General features: G+C 35.8%; 2 protein-coding genes across 4 annotated transcripts; one reads left to right on the top strand and one right to left on the bottom strand.

Moving 5' to 3' along the window:
- On the bottom strand, nt 782-12,160 carry LOC109833515 (E3 ubiquitin ligase PQT3-like). 2 transcript variants are annotated; one of them, XM_020401216.1, is made up of 16 exons: nt 11,835-12,160; nt 11,656-11,743; nt 11,452-11,569; nt 10,668-10,801; nt 10,018-10,076; nt 9,823-9,913; nt 9,579-9,709; nt 5,588-5,758; nt 4,981-5,202; nt 4,331-4,378; nt 4,187-4,227; nt 3,595-3,685; nt 3,311-3,509; nt 3,033-3,164; nt 1,236-1,868; nt 782-1,104 (listed from the first exon to the last, which is right to left on the bottom strand). In XM_020401216.1, the coding sequence occupies exons 1-15, from the start codon at nt 12,001-12,003 to the stop codon at nt 1,277-1,279; spliced, it is 2,286 nt and encodes a 761-aa protein (XP_020256805.1). In that variant the 5' UTR covers nt 12,004-12,160; the 3' UTR covers nt 782-1,104; nt 1,236-1,276. The 2 variants fall into 2 exon arrangements, with proteins under 2 accessions (XP_020256805.1, XP_020256806.1); XM_020401217.1 differs by lacking the exon at nt 782-1,104 and having other exon boundaries at nt 1,111-1,868; nt 10,668-10,744.
- Nucleotides 12,769-16,799, top strand: LOC109833514. Of its 2 annotated transcripts, none has more exons than XR_002245229.1 (4): nt 12,769-13,092; nt 15,169-15,305; nt 15,388-15,613; nt 15,705-16,799. XR_002245229.1 is itself a non-coding variant. In XM_020401215.1 (4 exons), exons 2-4 carry the CDS (start codon nt 14,955-14,957, stop codon nt 16,145-16,147), a joined length of 1,020 nt encoding a protein of 339 aa, XP_020256804.1. In that variant the 5' UTR covers nt 12,769-13,092; nt 14,787-14,954; the 3' UTR covers nt 16,148-16,799. The 2 variants fall into 2 exon arrangements, 1 of the variants encoding a protein (XP_020256804.1); XM_020401215.1 differs by having other exon boundaries at nt 14,787-15,305.

Here is a 17,285-nt window from a genome sequence, read left to right as displayed (position 1 = left end):
TTAAAAAAAATTATTTATGTCCTAATTAATATGCATTTTAACTACTTCCGAGCTACTTCTAAGTATTGAGAATTAGAAAAATATTTTGAAAGTAAGGATAACACGTAGGCGCCACATAAGCATTTAGGGAAGTATTGGAAGTAAGTTTTTCAGAGAACCAAACACATTTTTTTGCTTGGAAGTAACAGGAGTAGCTTTTACTTTTTTTACTTCAGCTACTTCACAATTACTTCCGTGCAAACAAACAGGCCCTAAGGTGAAAAAATATCTATGAAACCCACTACAAAGAGGAAACCTCCTCCTAAACTTAAGTCATTGCTGTTAAAGTTTGTTATCAAAACAGTTATTTATTTATCACCTAGTGATAACGCTAATCTAAGATATTTTACATAGAATACGTGTCCAAAATAAAGTAGCATCCGCATTGAACATAAAATTACTCAACTATGTAATTGTAATTAACAGGTTAATTATTCATAGATTATATGAAAAATTAGGAAAATAAAGTATGCAGCAGAAAATTCAGTAAAACAACTAACAGTTTTCAAGAGATAAAAATAAGATGGGCCAAACTAGTTAACCAATTAAGTATAATTCTCATGCTGTAAATTGTGTAAGTGCCAGTTCAAGTCTTCTATTTCAAACTATACGAAGACGAACTGAAGCACTGTATAAACTATGTTACTATATGCATAAATCCCTCAGTTCCCACAACTGATTTAATTATTTATAAAAGACAGCTGAAACCTAATTTATACCCATTTTTACTCTACGAGATTTCTAACTTCAGTCTTATTCAACTGAACCAAGCTTGCATCAAGCTTAGTTTGTCAGAAGGCCAAAACATATCGGCTTCCAACCGACCAATTGGGCCTGCAAAGTTAACTCAACTAAATACAAGTTAACTATCAAAAACTTTAGTTACCGAGAGCATACCTCAGCCACCTTCAGAAATCCCTCAAAGATGTCAATAAACATCAATGTTTTGCAGCGGTAAAACATTGCTTATGATTTCCTCCATGCCTCAAAACCAATACATGGAAATGTTAGAATGGAAGAAATCAGATAAGGTTAAGGCCAAATTTCCGTCAGTCTTTAACAAATCTGTATCAATAAACCAACATATGAAAATGAACATCATAAAATATACACAAGGGTGTAAAGACTACAACTCACTATAATTATGAAATACTTTTAACTTGATGGTTGATTAACATGTAAACATATAAATTTACCTCCAACAGTATATTTCCACAAAACAGTAGACTTTCAAGCTCTACCGGGCTCTATGGCGTTTGTGATAGGTTGCTCCTTTGTACTCATCATCCGCACCTTCAATGATCTCCCACCTTTCATAATCTGAGCGATCATCTTTAGACCTTGGGATTTGTTTTGAGGGCCTGGAATTGTGACTAGCCTCTTTCTCCTTATGGCGTCTCTGTTCACTAGATACTGAGTGCTCATGATGCCTGTGACTGTGCTTCTTATGACCAGCAACATCCTTGTCAGTTTTGTGCTGCTCTCTTCTTTCACTTTGCTTCTCAAGGGAGATCCCATGATGATGTCGCCCGCGATCTCTACTGTGTCGGTTGGAGCTGTCAGAATTTGATTTCTCAGGGTGTCGAGCCCGTCGATCTCTCCCAGAAATTGATTGGTGAGAACCTCTTTCATGTCGAAGTTCAATAGAGGGAAGCTCGTCATCTGATGGAATAACTGCTTGTCGATGAGACGACCCATAATGTAGGTTGTCTTGTTGTTTCTTGTAGATCCTTGGGCTGTCATCATCTATGAAGCTCCCAGCAGCTTCCTTCCTTTTTTGAGATCCCTTGTAATAATAATCTTCAGGCATGCGATCAGAGTCTTGCTCTCTGCCACAAAAAAGAGCATAAAAACCAGTAGCCAAAATTCAGGAGAAGAATATTTTCGATAGATCATTAAGGTTTGCACTGAATTATAACTCAGAATTGTTATGTGCTATCAGCAAGGTTTTACAAAAAAATTGCCAAGTATATACAATCACCAAGACTCCACAGAAGATGGCTTATACTGCAAAACATCCACAACATCAGAAATATAATTTTTAAGAATCCTGGACATTATATTTAGGGCATGTGTGGTCAGTTCCCTACAAACCTAATCCCGGTAAATGATCCATGGGAAAATGAGTTATAGGACCCACTTTCCATTTCCAAACCCATTGTCTACTCAATTTTCCAGAAATGGGTTTTCTTTTTATCGAGGCCCAATGCAGTAGTTACATGGGCCTCACATACACATGTTTCGTTTTCTTTTTTCCCGTAACCAAACAAAAGAAAAGAAATTGTTAAGAGGAAATCAATTTCCTATAATTGTGACTTCTTGGTTTCTTTGACGACCAAACAGGCCCTTACTTCCAATCCAAAAACCTACTGATTTATGGGATAACCTATGGAACAAACATTGAAGGTACATAAAACCCAAGAGAAGCATAGATATTAGGTATATTTTTCTTAGGAATATGAGAGTATGTCACAAACCTAATCAAAATTACGAGCGGCAATCTAAACAAAGTTGTCAAGAACTTTTTCAGCAGATAACCATGTCGTTTCCAACATAGCTGGTCAAATGCAAATGGCTGAAAGAAAGACAATAAACATGGCAAATTCAACTAATGCTACTCTCTGACCTAAAAGGGATCAAAAAAAGAAAAATATGTTGCTTATCATTTGGAGGGGAGCTTTCATAGGCAATTTTAAGGTAAGTTGCATGTCCAACCTAAATGGGTACAAGCAACATACTTTTAGATAAAAATGAGCATGTAAGTTCAGGAACAAAACAGAGAGTATAAAGAAATAAAACTTTAGCTGTAAAAGATCTTAAGTCAATCTGATACTAAAACTATCTACAGTATATCGTAAACGTCCAGGTCAGGCACTAAAATTATTCATGTACAATTTACCGGTGCCTGTCATTTACTGGCAGTGGTTATAACATTCTCTTATGGGCTCAGCCTCTCAGATGGGCATTTTTTATGGAATGAGCAAGTTGCCTACCTTCCTGGATGACCATGCAAACTCTTGTCCTTCTGTTTTCTATCATGAGGCTCCAGAAATTCTTGACGAGTAAGCGGTCTTTCAGCTCCAGACATCATGGGCGCCTGCCCGCCGCCCATTCTCATGAATCCACTGAGTTTTAAAATTGAACAAAATAATAGTAATAAGCAAATGAAATATCAAATGATGGATGCAAAAGAATAGCTTAAAAGTCATGAAACACTTTATATTAGCAATGCAAATGGAAGGAAGAAACAAAGTGCAGAAGAATAGCTTACTAGGGTCCTGCCATGCCAGTGTACATTGATGACATATACAGAGGAATTCCGAAAGGTGAAATTGGGCCCATTGTTGGATCAAAAGGCATCATCCCTTGGGTACTATACGCATTTGCATAAGGTCTGCCTTGGGGGAATGTATTCCCATGCCAATAAGCTTGGCCATACATTGGCATGCCTCCACCAAAAGCAGGATCTCCTGTAAAAAGAAAAGGAAAGAGACTTACAGAGATCTTAAATTACATACTTATAATGAAGGAAATAACAGTTCTGCAACTACTTACCTGTCTGGTTAAATGGATATGAATTAGAAGCTGCTGGACAATCTCTAATCAAATGGTCAGGGGAACCACAGTTGTAACAATTTCGATCACCCTGGTTTATAGAAAGAAGGTCTATCAGATACATGGGTAACAATATCAGACACCCTGAGAAAAAAATTGCTCTAATACTGATATTGCTACAAGGATCTAGGCATTGGCGCACCCCCTCCCTCCCTTCAAGATGTTGACAACTTGACATAATTACAGAGTACAATATAAAAAGTTTCCATTCACGCTGAAATTTCTTTTAGGCAGAAGTAATATTGATAGAAGGACATATAATTGGTGAATTTCCTCCCTGTTTAGTCAGTGCGTGAGTGTTTTCGTGTATGTTTTCTTTCTATGGTTTCCTCTTTAAAATTAGTCAAGATTCTAAATTTAAATTTTCTAAACAACCCCATAGGTGAGAGGGGGAAAAACAAGTATGACTGATGTTTAGAAGTATCCAAATACAAGTTTGACCCGTTAAATAAAAACATGATTCAAGGGAACACATTTGAATAAGAAAAAAGTATCCAACTCCTTGAAGTTGAAAGCATATTGATAAGAGTACCTTTCTGTGCCTATTTGACGACATAAATGTACCACTTCCATCTGCAAATTTTATAAACACGAAATGAACATGGCAACTAGGAAGATAAAACAAAGATAAAGGAAAAAAGAAGAAAGAGACAGCAACTCGAGTATTCATGATTACCTATAACTGTGACACCATGCCCATTAGTTCGCTGCCCAGCCAAATTAACTGGAAAATTACAATATTTTAACAAGAAAGCAATAAGCAGCTATATATATTTAGTTACAATCTAATTTTTTATAAGACAAATTTGCAGAGAGCAGTTTGACAGAAGTTAGTAAGAGAACTTTTAATAATATGATAAGCAAAACTGTCGCCATGCAATACTTACTTTCCACAGATTAATGTAGTTTCTTCAAAAATAAAATAAAATAAAATACTGCAGAATCGTCATGTAATTATGTTGTAAAGTTATACTAATTGTAAGTAGGTTATTTAAGGGGTTTGAGCTTGTTTTGTGAATGAGAAGTTTGGTAAGTTTCTAATCATTTTGCTGATTTTGGTGTTGAATAATATCTAGCCTTCATACCAAAAAAAAAGAAAGAAAGAAAAGAAAAGTTATACTAATTACTCACCTATAATGCTACAATGCTGTGTCCAGCTGGTATTATTCTAATTTGAATGTTCATGTAACCAACAAATATTTATTTTCAAAATTCTAGCCCTTCTAACATTGTACAAGATCACCTTCGAAGAAAGGTGCAACAATATTCATAGGTCATGCTAAAGTTTTTATGACAAGCTATTAGAAAATGATAAACTGATCATACCTTCATCTAGCGGAAAATTCTGAAGCGGCTTTGACGAATTATGAACTCCATGAAAGCCAGCCATATGATTAGAAGCTGCGCCTGAGCTGCTTACATCCCCCTTCATATGTTTCATCTTAAGGGACAAAGGGTTTGCTGAAGGAGAATGCGAGTATGCCTTTTCTTTTTTCCGTACAGACATAGCGCAAGACACTTCTCTCACATGAATTCCTGACTCTACATCTGCATTTCATGTGATCTTGAAACATTAAATAACAAGTTAATGAAACAAACCCTGTATTAAATGATTGATTCTGGAAACAAGCGCCCACTTGCTGGAACTCGAACAAATGGGGCCAGGCGTTGGTGGAGGTGAGAGCGAATGTTTATCATGCTTAAGACAACAATTTTATTCATACTTACTAGTTTTTTAACTAATAATGTTTATTTTGTAATATCGGAGTTCATCGTGGGAAAAGAAGTTAAAATTGATGATCAATATATTTCTTTGTAAATGGCCCATCATTATGAGCCATTTCTACTGCCGTATGATAAGATTTGAATTAAATCCTACCACTACAAAATACCACATTATATGTGTGTGCGCGCGCCTGTGAATCTGTCTCACCTGGAACATCTCGAGGAATTTTGTTTTCTAAAGCATTGTTGACTGCTTGTGCCTCAAGGAAATGCTCGATCGCCTGCCGAAGGGATAGGTTTGGCAGCAAGGTATTAACAGTGCATTTCATGGAAGAACACTTTGGGCACCTCCCATCCCTAAGTAATGCCATTCGGATACCTGTACAAACATATATTAGCTATTAAACATCATTTAGAACTATAGGGAACTCCATAAACTTATTAACCAAGATATTTGCAATTTGGTGTTGAATAAGTTCTTTCTCCTGAAGAACAAGGCATTATGTTATCAGTAAAGGGTTCGAACTCCTATCCTATGTTGAAGAGAAAAGTCATCTCCTTCACAGAAAAACAACTATAAGCCAAGAAACCAATAAAATGACCCTTTCAATAGAAGAAACTAAATTCTAAGTACCAAATAAAGGGAAGCAACCAGTGCTTCCCCTTTCTTATATCTCTTGTTCGGTGTTCTTGCTCCTAAAGATCATAAAACAAAGAGTAAACATTTTCGCATTTGTTATAATCGGGGAAGTAACCAGTAATGCAGATCTATCAACATAACTAATATGTTGAACATTTGAGTTACTCCAAATATTAGCTTTATTTTTCACCAGAAGTTTCAGATGATCCTAAAAAACTAAATTTAAAACCAAGCCTCTTACATTCTTGCAATGAAGGTGTCTGTTTGTGGGAATTATATTACATATACATGTCAGTTTTAATTTTTTTTCCCCGTTGATTCATGCCCTTTATTTCATATGAACTAAAACAACTTCAGGACCCTTGAATAATTTACTACTTCTGCATTCTCTATATCCATCCAAAGTAGAAAGACAATTGATAGGCATGAAGATCAATACGTATTAACCTAGTCGGCAAACACGAATAAGAGTATACCAGATGTTATATGTACATTTGATCCAAATAATTTGGTAACATTATTATAGTTTTTCTTTCTTATTGAAGTTCTCCTTTCGTAAGATTTTCTATATTACACACACACACACACACACACACATGTCCTACAATATATGTATAGTTACCACTCTTCAGTGATCAGTGAATCACGGGATTTCTTTTCATAGCATGGTATACTCGGCAAATTCTTAATCCTAGATATTTGACATTAAAAGTAACTGGCCACAATTGTGCAATCCTAAAATCAAATTAATGGCTCAGAGAGTTTTACAAACATCTAATCTGAATCATATATTTGTGTTACTGAATATGATTTAGGTAGATACGTAACTATTGCTATTTTGAGTAATGGTTTACATTTACTCCCTGCCAATTATAGTGATAAATCACACTTACCGTTCTTTCCTTGGAGTTAATGCCCATAATGTAGTTAAACAAGATAGGAACCCTTCAGGGATGAATACTTCCATAGAATCTTTACTTGTATCATTTTGGTATACTTCACCATCCTATTAGATCTGAGCTTCAATATTCCTAAAGGACTCCAACAATTGCAAAAGACCAGCGCGACCAATTTCTTGTATTGTTTGGTTTGTGGCATGGGTACGAATATGCTATTCTGAATGGTACATAATGAGGTGTGAGCTTAATCGGAGCCATATTTGGGTCATGGTAGGTGGTACACTTATGATTATTCACTCAGATTTGCAATGATTATGCACTTATTATATGCGTGAAACTTAAACAAACATGTGTACATATGCCTGAAAACTGTCAAGACTCGAGCTATAAAAAGATGGAAAACTTGCTTCTTTTATCTATAAGCAGGGATCTCTGGCCTATGTAGAGAGTAACTACACTGGTCCAAAAAGAAGTATTCTAGATTTCCATATTCAATGTTTCCAAATTCTATTAAACTAATCAAGTGTGTTGTATTCTATGTTTCCAAATTCTATTAAACTAATCAAGTGTGTTGTATTCTATGTTTCCAAATTTTCAATATTTACGATGGATTTTGGATTGTAGTCGAATCCTACAGCATATCAGACCATTAGCACTATGATTTCCTCTTTTCCAGCCATATACTGCATTATTAAATACAAGATATCTCATGTTATTAAACTATTTCTCATTTTATCTTTATATCATAAAATAATAATATATAGGCAAACACCTAATGTAGCAATACATTGGACAAATCCTCCATCACTCTTACTAAACAAGATCTCTCTTCCCAATTAATTCCATGCACTACTCTTAAATATTTTGTCATCTCAAGAGATAATAAACTATATATTGATAAAAAGCAAGGTGACAATTTAGTATATTATTTCAAAAAAGCGCTTCAAATGTCTGATGGAAATGTAAATATTTTGCTACATTGGCGGAAATCAAACAAGCATAGGCACCTTAGCTTATTAAACTTGACATATTATTAAAAATAAAATGAACAAATTAATCAAACCACACGTGTTCACTCTTTACGTTCTACCCCTTCAGCCATCCAAAAAACAATTTACAACCATTGTTCAAAAAAGCAAGGCGACAATTTACTATATTATTTCCAAAAAACACTTCAAATGTCTGATGGAAATGTAAATATTATGCACCGCTGGCGGAAATCAACATGCATAGGCACTTTAGCTTATTAAAACTTGAAATATTATTAAAAATAAAATGAACAAATTAACAACACCACACGTGTGTGTTCACTCTTTACGTTCTACGCCTTCAGCCATCCAGAAAACAATTTACACCCTTTGTTCCACGCTTTTTAGATTGTTTAGCATCAAAACTACAAAGTACTCCATCAGTTTTGTACCATGATGTAACAGGTTTAATATAATTTACTCCCCGTCCATATATATGATATACATGCAAAAAGTTGTGCATCTTGGAGACCATATTAACAAGATCCTCAAATGCCTTTTGTAATTGTTGTTAAAAGTCGTCATGGTGCGCTATTTTTTTACTATGTAGGTTAGCAAAGAGAACTGATAGATAGCTTTCTCTGTCATAATCCCAAATACATAACTTCTTTAAGTGGCGGAACCAAGAAACTACTTTTTCTAATTCTGCAACATTTACTACAGATTCATGAAGCTATTTAGAATATAAAATAGAACAAAAATGTATAAACCTGTGACTTCCGTCAATAGAAAAATTATGATGGTTACTGAAATTTTACAGTAAATTTGCAGTCAAGCAAGACGATGGGTCAAAACCCACCTAGAAATGGACACTCATAATTGTTAAGTGACATGTTTTCGAACTTTGTTCTAAACTATAAAAGATTATGTGAATCATGGTATTAGATACTCTTCTATTCTCAACAGATACTTCATCAATTAACCTTCTTTCCCTTTAATAAAAACCTATATTCCCTTTAATAAAACAAGATTTCAAGTATGTGGCATGCATGTGGATTCCATGTCTGTCCAAAAATTTTAAAGGTTAGTGTCTAGCCTCTTGTGTAAACGAAAGAGGATTCCGACTTAAATGGAAACCTCAGATAAATCCTAACTTGATAAATTTCCTTGAATCCTGATTAGATTGAGATTCTGGCTTTATTGGCTATATTTCTGATAAACTCACTATCTTGAACAGTAACACAAGAATTAAGATGCCTTCTATAAACGAAATAGTAGATAGTCCTTCAGTAACATTCTCTAACTTGTTAACTCTAAAACGTACACTCAAGTCAGAAGTAAAAAAGCATTCAACTTTGGGAAAACCCAGTAAGCCTATGCCTCAGCCAGAACACGAAAATAGAAAAATAAACAAAGAATAAAGAATTTCAATATCCTACAAGCTAATGATACATCAGATATGGAACCCTTACATTTATCAAAAATGGGAACATGAGTTCTAATTCTAGTATAATTTTACTTAATGTAGACACCAAAAGGACTTCCAATTTTTCATAGTACAAAAAGGAGATATTAATCAAAACATCAACGCACTGTTTGTTAAACTTACAAAAAAAATATTGGAGCTGTAAAAGTAAGCAGTAAAGTATCCGTCTTTTGCAGATGTAATAAAGCCACAGAAAAATAGCTTACACTTTTCACAAAAACTATGCTGGCAGCATGGGATCATAACAGCATCTTTAAAGATTGCATTACAAAGGGAACACCTCAATTCCGTTGGCAAATCCATATCAAACATCATCGGCGAAGCCATACCAGCAAATCTACAGAAATTAACATAATCTGGTTAATATAGTAAATACAGGAAATTTGAATGTAATTTGGTAAAATGATAATGATTCTGCAGGGTGAAATTATGGTGATCAAGTTATCTTACTCGTCGAACTTCTGGGGTTCTTTCTCCTTCATAATTTGCTTTTGAATTTCTACAGTAGCAGGTTCTTTACAACAATTATCCCCGATACCTTCTGTCATTTCAGTCATAACATATAAACACAGATATTGCAAATGATAGGCTTCTAGCCTTCAAAACAAAAAATGGTTTACCGACGGCATTAAACTTTTGACATACCCTCACTGAGATCACTTCTCTCAACATTTTGAAATCTTGCAACAGGTGTATCGGAGAATCTAGAATAGATCAACAGAAGACAATTACAAATATTGTTACTGAGAATAGTAATACAAAGCAATTGAAAACTATGAAATTTAAAGTAGTACTGATGAAATTTAAAGAAGAGCAAAACAGTAAGCATAAGAAACAGCTTGAGTGAATAATACATCATATATATTGGGCACAATCACAGAAACGGCATCAAATAATATATATGGAAGAGGTCAAGGAACTCTGTCAGTTTATAATGAAGATGAAAGCATGAGTTCAAAGACAGTGAACTTCATATTATCGTTACCTGACAATAAAAATGGTATAAAAAATAAAGGCTAGAAAAATACACTGGAAGCTACAGACTTTCAATTAAATCTAGAAAAGTAATTAGCACTTTCCACCACACATACTTCGATGTTCTACCATTGCTCTGTTTCCTGGTATTGTTCTGTTTCCTGATAAGTATTCTTGCTTTGAAAATTCACCCAACAATATGCCACGATTATAGAGGATTGTAGCGTGTTAAATATACTTTTCATATAATGCAAAGTTCGTTGTCAAACTCTAGGAATAAAATAATGCATGATGAAAATATAGTTTGCTGGAAGTTTTACCCGGTAGCAATCTTGTCTTTCTTATTGGCAGTGATATCCATATAACCGAAGGCAGCATCAGACTCAGGTAAAGATCCCTGAAGAATGGGAAATAAATCCACACCAAAGTCGTCAAAGTTCTCTTTATCAGCATTCTGTTAAGAAAATATATATACATATAACTTCATATGAGCATAGAACAGGCTGGAATAAAATACAAGAAATACCATAATCGGTTATATATTTCATTCCTTAGAAGGGAAGGGAAGGAAGGTTAAACTTTCCCTTCCCTTCCCCTCCCCTCCCTTACCCCCCAATTTGGGGGGTAAGATTTTAGTGCAAAATTTCCCCAACTTCCCCTCCTCTACCCTCCTAATAGAACTCCCAAACAAGGTTAAATCTAAATTTCCCTTCCCCTTCCCTCCTCTACCCTCCATCCAAGCACACTTTAGGAATACTGTACTCAGGGACAACCAAACATAAATATAGACATTATGGAAAAAGACTCCTCTAAAAATACAGATCAACTCCATTTACTATCACAGAGAAGCACTTAACAATGATAAACAAAATTGAACAAACAACACCACCAAAAAACCCATATCACAAATTTTGTTAGGATGGCTACATGAATTCTATTCCTCCATTCAGTTCTGTTTAGGAAATCTTCTCCAATTAACTAAACCACTATCGCATCCTTCGTAATTGCTTCCGATCACGGAAAAGTTTTGAACATGAATTACAAACATACATCGCTGGATTCATCCGCACAATGCAATTGATTTCATTATAGCAAAAGTATTACCTCGGCACGCATTGTTGCAACTCTCTCTACATAGCCGGCATCTTTTAGATCTTTTTTGGTGACATTTCCAACATATCCGGCATCTTTTGCATCTTTTTTAGAGACATTTCCAACATTCCTATTATCAAAAACAAAATAAAGAAAATTCAATTCTAAAGCCAATCACAACACCAATAGAAAGATTAGAAATCAACAGAAACTCACAAATCACAGAGAGAAGACAACCCAGCTGGCACTCTCTTAATCACAACACTAGATCCCTCCTTTATCTGAATGCCCTCATTCTCAAAAGCTATAAATATCAAAAAGAAAACCGAATAAATACCCAAAGAAAATTTGGGGAAACCATAGGGCTATTAAATAACCAAACGAAAAGATCAAACCTGCGCCGGACTCCGCATCAGAGATGAGGAGATCGAAGTCTTTGCAGAGCTGTAGCTTTTTCTGGGCAATAATCTTAGCCCGGAGCTCACCAAGGGAAATCGAGCGGCGGCCGTCGAGGTCGACGGAGTCAAAGGCCACCGAGCTCCGGAACTTGAATCGGATGGACATAGATCGATTAGGGTTAGGGTTTCGCGATACGGATCTGATGATATTAGAGGTTTAGATTTTAGGGGGTGAAGAGATGAAGAAAAGGCGTTGCAGGCAAGAGATGCTAAAGAAAGAACGGTTGATTTTTTGGATGTATAATTGGGGAAAAAATGAATTAGGGGGGGTTGGATTTGTTTTTATAGGAAAACACTACGGCCACACCCCAACCACATCTTGGGTCACACCCCATCTCTCAGTTATAGTGCACAGCGCTCACTTTAGATTTTTTAAAAAATCAAAAGTGAGTGTCGTGTACTGTAACTAAGAGAAGGGGTTTGACCAAGATGTAGTTGGGGGTGTGCCTGTAATGCCACCCTTGTTTATAACCCGTAACCCGTTTTGAGTGGGCGTGCATGAACCCCCCGGCCCCACCTTTGCCAAAGTAGGATTTGGGGTGTACTACAGAAAACCAGCTGGTAGGTTTGAGCATTTATGTGATACCCCCTGACTTTCAAAAGGTCACAAAAAACCCTCAAATTTTGTCAGCAAGCCCCTAAACTAATGGTGGTAGTTCTAACTTCCATCCTAACTTAAAAGCTCTGTTTGGTTTGATAGAAAGTGAGAGAAAGGAAAGTAAAATAAAAGAGAAAGTGAGTTTATGGTGTTTGGTTTAAAAGAAAACAAAAAAGAAAAAGAAAATCATTTTCACTGCAGAAAAACAGAGAGCTAATTTTTCGGTTTAAAAGAAAACAAAAAAGAAAAAGAAAATCATTTTCACTGCAGAAAAACAGAGAGCTAATTTTTCGTTCCCCATTTCTCTCCGCTGCCCTAGTGAAAACGAGGGAGAGCGACGGAAAAAATCCCCCGACGCGCGGCTATCCCGATCTCTCCTCGTCTCGTCGCCAAACTCGAATCCTCTCTCTCTCTCTGAAAAAATCCCCCGACGCGATCGCGGCGATCCCGATCTCTCCTCGTCGCCAAACTCCAGTCCCCTCTCTCTCTCTCTTCTCTCGATCAAACCCTAGTTCAACGCCGACCTCTCCTCGTCAGCTTGAGAATCCCAATCTCCTCTTGGATCTCTCTGTCAACATGAATCCAAATTCATTCGAGGTAAGTTCTGCTCATATTTTTGTTTTGGATTGGAGATCTCATTTTTAATGGTTTTATAGGTGATTAAGTTGATATTTGTTGATACAATTGCTGTTTATTTCTTAGTATCATGAACCCTAGATTCTATTGAGGCGATATACTGGAAAAAAATTGAAGCATTAGTTGAGTGGATTTGATCTTGTTTCCTTATGATTTGTTGTATGTTTCAAAAAAAAAACATGGTACTTACCAGTGATTTATCCAATTCAGTTCCACAATACAACTTTATAGAGTGGTCCACAAAAGTCCACAAGTATGAAGTAAACTTTCAAAATTTTAGTTCTAAGCAGCACCATCAGGGCAGCATACTGTTCATCAGAGTAGGAGGTAAACATATCCCAAATTTGTGAATCAAATTTTGATCTAGGCATTTACGAGATAGATATGTGGATTGCTAAAAGAAAGGGGTGAAATGTACAATTGTGTACTTGTAGATAACACTGCACTTATGACCCCCCAGATGAAAGATGAATTGCAGCATGAAACAAGTTTGTTTTAATCTTAATAAATTCAGCATGAAACAAGTTTGTAAACTAAGAGCAAGGGCTTACCTGCATTGAGCATCAATGTTCCATCTCCAAGTGATTCCTCAAAAGGGAAATAACCCTGCACCTATGTCTCAAAATAGAGGAAGCAGAAAAGGGGAATTTTGTATCAATAATATGCCATGGTAGTTGACAATATTTCTTATGTCATGGTAGTTCACAAAAGTTGACCACATTCCTGCCATGGTCTCCAAATTTGGTTTGAGAGATTTTTTTTCCCCTTGCCTTGCTGCAGTTGCTGAGCTGCCTTCTCTCAGCTGAGTTCTGGTGATGCATACATTGCCTCCGCCAAGTACCATTGTCAAGTTAAAAACCCTCCTACTGTATTAGGTGGAGGTTGGTGGCTTGTTGTTATAGGTATTGGTGTAGGAGAGGGAGCTTGTTGTGTAAAATGAGTTGTAGCTGTGGTAACGAAGGAATTGAAGACTTCTGAGTTCTGAGTAATAGGAAGTACATAAGGACCTTGTATTTGTATTTGGAATTCTAGCGTAATAGTCGTATGCTTGTGGGGTAGTGGTTGTTAGTGTTGAGTTGGAAGCTTGTCCTTGCAATGAATACTGAAATAGGTTGGCACATATATACACATAATGCAACCAATTATTTGGCTTGCAAAAATATACCTGACCACATGTCGGAGTACTAGGGTTGGGGTTTGTTCATTTGAGCAGTGGGGCATTCTATTCTTAGTATAAATTATTAAGCCGTGCAACTTTTCTAATTGGTTTAGCTGCAAGCATATTTAGACAACAAGCTAAATATTGTGAGTTGCATCAAGAACAGCTTGACCACATGTCGGAGCACCCTTGTCAAAATGTGGACACGTTAAGAAAATCTTGTTATTCTGTGTGAAGTTACTTAAATTTCTGTTAACATGCTTTACTTGTGATTTATCGCTTCTCTGTTTTGAGGCTGTTAATGCTAAAGGAAGAGCTGCATGCTATTTCAACTGTGACTTTCATTCTCTGTTTTAGAATTCACATGAAAATCTGTTGTAATATTTGAGTTCTTTTCCTCACTTTGTACCAGATAAAAAGAGAAATTTCTCCCTCTCTTGAGGGTTGTTGGTTATGATTGTGACGTGCTTACTATAGAAAGTGTTTGAATTTGTAGACAAAAGAAGATGATGAATGGGCTATACAAAGGAAAAAGATAAAATATTCAGCAGGGATTGTGGCTGCATATGCAGCATATGTAGGTGCCTATTATGACAACTAATATCTACCAAGTGGAGTATATAGATAGATCAATCTTAGCTCAAAAAGATGAACATAGGAACTTATGGAGCGACTTACTCAACAAAGTGATAGAGATTGTCGTGAACAACTACGGATGGGAGTTAATGCTTTTGCTAGACTGTGTCAGTTGCTTAGGGAGACGGGACGTCTTTATGATAATAGACGCAGTTCTGTAGAGGAACAAGTTGCTAAGTTCCTTCAAATTCTTTCTCATAACTGGAAGAATCGAGCAGTGAAGTTCTATTTTATGCGTTCAGGTGAGATTGTTAGCCGCCACTTTCACAAAGTATTAGAGGCATTACTATCGCTTGAGGATCAATTTATTAAACAACCAAATGGCTTCGAAGTTCCACTAGAAATTCAGACAAATCATAGATTCTGGCCCTATTTCAAGGTAAAATATAAAATTTTTGTAATAAATATTACATCATGATAATAATAGTCAAGTTGCTAATCACTTTGTTAATCTATTATAGAATTGTATTGGCGCAATTGATGGATCTCATTTTCGAGTGAAAGTGGCAAAAGTAGATACAAGAAGGTATCGAGGCCGAAAAGAATTTTCAACTCAAAATGTGCTTGCCGCTTGCACCTTTGACTTGAAATTCACATATGTTCTAGCTGGTTGGGAAGGGTCTGCTTCAGATTCACGGGTGTTGAACAATGCATTAATACGACAAGACAAAATATTTGTTCCTCAAGGTGACAACTCTTAGGTCCAATCATTTTCAAGATCAGATAAGACCTTGTTTACATAAACACATTTTAACTATAAAATTTTGTTCAATTTTAGGAAAATATTATTTAGTTGATGGTGGTTTTATGTTGAGGCCGGGATTCCTTACACCATTTAGGAGCACGCGTTATCACCTCAAGGAATATTCAACAAGACAACCTGAAAGTCCTCGTGAAGTGTATAACCATCGCCACTCTTCACTGCGAAATGCAATTGAGCGTGCTTTTGGAGTCTTGAAGAAGCGATTCCCAATCTTGGGTAGTGGAACAGAACCTCATTATCCAATTGAAACACAAAAAGATATCATTTATGCATGTACTATCCTACATAATTTTCTAATGGGTGTTGATCCTGACGAGGGGCTTCTTGAACAAGTTGATCAGGAAGTTTTGAACCAGATGATAGATGTTGAAGAAGCTCCTGTAAATGATAATGAAGAGTATAGACGAGGAGAGATTCTAAGGCAAAAAATAGCCGATGATATGTGGAGAGATTATTAGAAATATTTTCATTTTTCAAATAAAAAGTAAATGTGTTTTTAGATACTCTGGATCGTATGAGTGAGCTAATATATTTTGATTGTCTGGTCAACATTCGAGTTGCAATTTCACAACTTACAGTTTCATAATATTGAGCTTCTGTGCATTTAGGCTATTGATCTGATATCCATGGTGCATTCTTTAATTTAATTTTTCCTCCATTTATGTTCTTAGGTCATGGACTGTGATTGAATTAGTACTGTAAATACATTCTTTTGGCTCTGAGCTGACTACTGTTCTTCAATAAAAATTGAGACTGTTCTTGCAAATTAATTTCCTGTGTAGTTTCAGAAAAAGTATGATGATCTTACGGGGAAGCTACATGCTGATTGTTTCTATTTTTTTCTTCCTAAGATTACAGTGATCTGAAGGCCAAATAGAAACCCTAGTTAGATTCAGGAGGTGTGAATAAAGATCATCTCTGAGCTGACTTGTTGTGTGGGTTTGTTCCACTTGCAACAAGTTCAAAGATTTGTTAATCATTGGTCCATGCTATTTTTTTTTTTGTTTGCATCAATGATTTGTTTGTTAGCATGAATTTTGCATCAAGAGATATTATTTTACCTGTATCGTCTATAGGTACTGGTGATGTATACATTCAAGATTTAGTCAATCATATGTTCCTGAATATTTCTGAGAGAACAAGTGCACAAAGGGCAAAAGCCCGATCGAAGTTTCTCATATCATGCTTATCAAGCAACATGTGCAGAGTTATATGCTAAATGTGGAATAAAGGTTGAAGTGGATCATATTAAAAACCGATTGAAGACACTTAAAAGAGATATGGGCGCATTTCAAGACATGCAGAATTCTTCTAGTGGATTTGCATTTAATCGAGTGACAATGATGATGGATGCGGAGCCAAAAGTTTGGGAAGATTATATAAAGGTACGTTGAATAATTAGTCATTTATTAATTTTGGTAATTGTTCTAATATTTAAGATTACATAAAGGTGTAACAAATATTAGACCTGCCCACAGGGGCTTTATTGGTTAGAATAATTACTTCTAATGGATGTTACTTTGTATTGCATTACAAATATGGAATGATGCTGCAGTTAGAATAATGATGCTGCAGTTAGTAAAATTTATCTAACTG

Source organism: Asparagus officinalis, chromosome 3 (assembly GCF_001876935.1).
Source record: "Asparagus officinalis chromosome 3, Aspof.V1, whole genome shotgun sequence".
Taxonomy (NCBI): domain Eukaryota; kingdom Viridiplantae; phylum Streptophyta; class Magnoliopsida; order Asparagales; family Asparagaceae; genus Asparagus; species Asparagus officinalis.
Note: the sequence above shows the minus strand (reverse complement) of the source record. Positions and strands in the feature narration are given on the sequence as shown.

Bases quoted from the DNA above. Each gene is read 5' to 3' on its own strand.
- LOC109833515 (XM_020401216.1), bottom strand. From the start codon at position 12,003: ATGTCCATCCGATTCAAGTTCCGGAGCTCGGTGGCCTTTGACTCCGTC. The intron at 4,379-4,980 runs GTATGATCAGTT...GTAATTTTCCAG, and splicing joins GAATTTTCCGCTAGATGAAG to TTAATTTGGCTGGGCAGCGA. The intron at 3,165-3,310 runs GTAAGCTATTCT...TTTAAAACTCAG, and splicing joins ACTGGCATGGCAGGACCCTA to TGGATTCATGAGAATGGGCG.
- LOC109833514 (XM_020401215.1), top strand. From the start codon at position 14,955: ATGGAGCGACTTACTCAACAAAGTGATAGAGATTGTCGTGAACAACTA. The intron at 15,306-15,387 runs GTAAAATATAAA...AATCTATTATAG, and splicing joins GATTCTGGCCCTATTTCAAG to AATTGTATTGGCGCAATTGA. The intron at 15,614-15,704 runs GTGACAACTCTT...GTTCAATTTTAG, and splicing joins CAAAATATTTGTTCCTCAAG to GAAAATATTATTTAGTTGAT.